At 37.5% G+C, this 4,122-nt stretch overlaps 1 protein-coding gene across 1 annotated transcript in view; it reads left to right on the forward strand.

Annotated features, from left to right (window-relative positions):
- Positions 1-2,048, forward strand: part of LOC120069807 (loricrin-like) — a 10,887-nt gene extending 8,839 nt beyond the window's left edge. Inside the window, exons 2-4 of the mRNA XM_039021622.1 lie at positions 297-587; positions 1,139-1,198; positions 1,753-2,048. Of these exons, the coding sequence (XP_038877550.1) occupies positions 297-587; positions 1,139-1,198; positions 1,753-2,048 (647 nt within the window). The remainder of the gene's footprint in view (positions 1-296; positions 588-1,138; positions 1,199-1,752) is intronic.
- The last annotated feature ends 2,074 nt before the right edge of the window (positions 2,049-4,122 follow it).

Below are 4,122 nucleotides of genomic sequence, written 5' to 3' on the forward strand. Positions count from 1 at the left end.
TTTTTTTCTGAATGCACAAACTAGATTCATGCTTTAGGATGCTTCTAATTAATAATTCATGAAAAGAATTTTCATATTGCTTATATGGTATGATGTGATTTTTTTTTAAAACCATATAATAGAAATATTTGTTTTAACAAAAAATTATAAGCCTAAGCTGATGCCGCCAACGGGCTGTCTATTGAAAAAACAATAGGCTCAACTACAGCTTAGGTTGTACCTAATTTTCTCAAATTTTAATATTAATTATTACTTTTTATGTCCTCTTTACCTTATTTGATATTCTTCGCTTCCAGTTAATCTAGCCCATGACGTAGAAGAGGCTAAACATAGACATGGTGGGGGCAGTGGCGGTGGCAGTTATGGAGGAGGCGGCGAAGGGTCTAGTGGAGGAGGAGGATCTGGCGGCGGTGGGTCAGGCGGCGGTGGCTATGGCGGAGGTGGGTCTGGTGGAGGCGGTCAAGGTGGTGGAGGGTATGGCGGAGGAGGTCACGGAGGTGGTGGAGGCGGTCACGGTGGTGGAGAGTCTGGCGGAGGAGGTAGCTATGGAGGAGGCGGAAAAGGAGGAGGCGGGAAAGGAGGAGGCGGTAAAGGAGGAGGCGGGAAAGTATCTGGGGCTGTCTCTTATACACATCTAGATGTGTATAAGAGACAGTATATATCGTGTATATTTTATCAAAGATTATTGTGAGATTTCATATCGTCTTTTCAACGTGAAATCTTCTAACATAATTTTTTTTTTTTAGTTTCATATTCAACCATTAGATTATGGTGTCACCAACCGGCTAACTTGAGAGGTTTGAGAAGAACATATTCCCACAAAGTAGTACTTGGCAAAAGAGTGTGAAGTTTCAGAGAGTAGTTGCCACAACTTCAACACTTGGACACCTATAAACATACACGTCTCATCTGAAATAAAATTAAATGGGTATTTTCCTTGAGGAACAAAGGGATAAGATATTCATCAAAGCTAAGGGAACCATTGGGCTCTATAAATAGCAGCCCAAAACCAAGTCCTTCTTCGAACATCACAAACTACTTTTTGTGGTTTCTTTTTTCGTAGAGTGTGTGTCGGTTTTCGTGAAAGAGAGAATGAAGTCCAAAGGTTTTGTATTTGTCTGTGTTCTTCTTGTGTCAGCTTTGGTTGTTTCGTGGGCTAGAGAATCCCACACACAACCTACCCAAGATGGCCAACAAGGTATATTCTAACTTTAATTTGTTATCTACATGTAATCATATTAATTACATAATTTTTTATAGTTATTTTCATATTTCTATAAGGTACTTTTACTTACTAATTTAAATCTTACATCTAATTGCAATAGAAAAGTTACTTTAAAAAAAAAAAAAAAAAGAAAATTATTGAGGGTGGCACGTGGACACATAATTAGAGCGATCAAATGATACAAATAATTCGGGCAATATTTAGATGCATCATGCATAAATAATAAATAAATGTTTTTTTCTGAATGCACAAACTAGATTCATGCTTTAGGATGCTTCTAATTAATAATTCATGAAAAGAATTTTCATATTGTTATATGGTATGATGTGATTTTTTTTTAAAACCATATAATAGAAATATTTGTTTTAACAAAAAATTATAAGCCTAAGCTGATGCCGCCAACGGCTGTCTAAATTAAAACAATAGGCTCAACTACAGCTTAGGTTGTACCTAATTTTCTCAAATTTTAGTATTAATTATTACTTTTTATGTCCTCTTTACCTTATTTGATATTCTTTCGCTTCCAGTTAATCTAGCCCATGACGTAGAAGAGGCTAAACATAGACATGGTGGGGCAGTGGCGGTGGCAGTTATGGAGGAGGCGGCGAAGGGTCTAGTGGAGGAGGAGGATCTGGCGGCGGTGGGTCAGGCGGCGTGGCTATGGCGGAGGTGGGTCTGTGGAGGCGGTCAAAGTGTGGAGGGTATGGCGGAAGAGGTCACGGAGTGGTGGAGGCGGTCACGGCGGGTGGAGAGTCTGGCGGAGGAGGTAGCTTATGGAGGAGGCGGAAAAGGAGGAGGCGGGAAAGGGAGGCACGGACGGTAACAGCGGAGGTGGTATGGATCCGGTGGAGGTGGGAAAGGAGGCGGAGGAGGTGGATATGGAGGAGGAAGTGGTCAGGTGGAGGCGTAAAGGAGGAGGTAGGAGAGGGAGGAGAGGACGAAGATAGCGAGTATAAAAGAGGAGGCGGCGGAGGCTGGAAGGGAGGTGGCAGAGGAGGCGGTTGAAAGGCGGCGCGGAAAGGGACGGTGGAGGAGGAGGTGGTGGCGAGAAGTGAAAACATCTTTTTTGACAAAAAAAAGAACCGGAAGTATATATATATATATATATATATATATATGTTTAAGAAACTAAAAAATATTAGGTGAATAATAATAATGATGTTAAGGACCAAGCGCTCTTATTCCAAGGGTCCCTTTTAACCGTAGGCATGTACGGGGCAGTAGTGGCTAGTGCTGTATTTTGAACTTACTGCTATTATTATATGTACTGATAACAGTAATATTAATATTAATGTGTTGTTTAAACTTTCTTTTCTCCCTTCCCTAACAATCCGACTCTCTTTACTAAAATGATACTACTAATCATATTTGGAATAAAAGAAAAATACTTATTTAACTATGTAGCGCCATGATTTGTCTACTTGATATAATGGCAATCATTTAAAATTATAAAAAATAAACAAAAGCGAAACACAAAATTAATTTATTTTCTTAACTAGGAGAACTTAAAATCATCAAAAAAATCATTTTAAAATATATTTTTAATCTCTCAAAATCAAAGTTATCAAAATATTTAAATACTATTTACACTCTTATTTGGTTCCAACACCATTGTGCACGTCGACTTGGGACACTTCACCGTCATTGTATTCTCTATGATCATTTGAAAGGTTAATTTGGTGTCCATACAACTGTCCAGATGGGTTTAGAACAAGAATATTGGAGCTTGGGGATGTATTCTTGGGCATTATTGTCGCGAACATCTAACCATCACGTGATCTCATACTACATCAGACCCACAAGCAACGACAACGGCTAAGAACCTTGGCGACTCACATCTGGCTAAGAACCTTGGCGACTCGCATCTCTATATCCAAATTGAGAAGAAAGAACAAAAAAAAATACGCTAATTTTCGGGTAGTAAGTTTTCCATGACAATTTTTTTTTCCTATCACAAATTCACGACACTTCTTAATTGTCATTAAATTAATTGAATTATTAAAAATATATTGTTTAGTAAAATACTATTTATCCCTAAAATATCTCTTATCAACACATTATACGAAACCCTTCGATTGAAACCCTCACCTATTTTATCTGTCGTCGTCGAGGGTCATCTGAAACCATCATCCTCTTTTTGTTGCGGGTCGTCTGAAACTATTCGTCTTTGTCGTCAGAAACCATTGTCGAGTGTCTCCATCCTCGAGGGTCTTCACGTCCGTGGTTTTCATCGCCGTCGAGGGTCTTCTCGTCAGTGCCACCAGTGGTTTCCATCATCGTCGTCTAAAATCACCCCTATTCGTCAGCTCGTGATTCATATTCCAACCATCCATCCATTCGCCTATTCATGTGTAAACTCTCTTTCTCTATGTTATTTACCCTTTGTTTGAAATGAATTTGAAAATTCGAATTTGTTTGGATGCAAAAGTAAATGTTATTTGGATACATCAACTTCAGTTCAAATTGGTTTGGATGCAAAAGTAAATCAAGAATTATAAATCAGTTATGATTTCAAACATTTTTCCCCCAAATAATTTTTGTACCAAATCGGTAGGATTTACAAATTAATCATGGTAGCTTCTAAAATTTCTTTATAAAAGGAAATTCCACAAAAATGACCCTTTTTGGAGTTTTATTTTGTATTTATCTATTTTTGAAAATTAAGGTTTTTTTATCTCTTCATGATGAAAATGATGTAAGTATAGAAAATTTTGGTTTAACAATTATTTTTATGGTCCTTATTAAATTCTCAATCTCAATTTCAACAACCAACCTACCAAATTAATTCACCAAAAATTCTCCACCCAAAAATTAATTCATCCAAAATTAATTGACAAAAAATTATTCACATTCCAACTTAAAAATTATCTACCAAAATTGATTTGCTTACACCCCAC

Source organism: Benincasa hispida, unplaced genomic scaffold, assembly GCF_009727055.1.
Source record: "Benincasa hispida cultivar B227 unplaced genomic scaffold, ASM972705v1 Contig601, whole genome shotgun sequence".
Taxonomy (NCBI): Eukaryota; Viridiplantae; Streptophyta; class Magnoliopsida; order Cucurbitales; family Cucurbitaceae; genus Benincasa; species Benincasa hispida.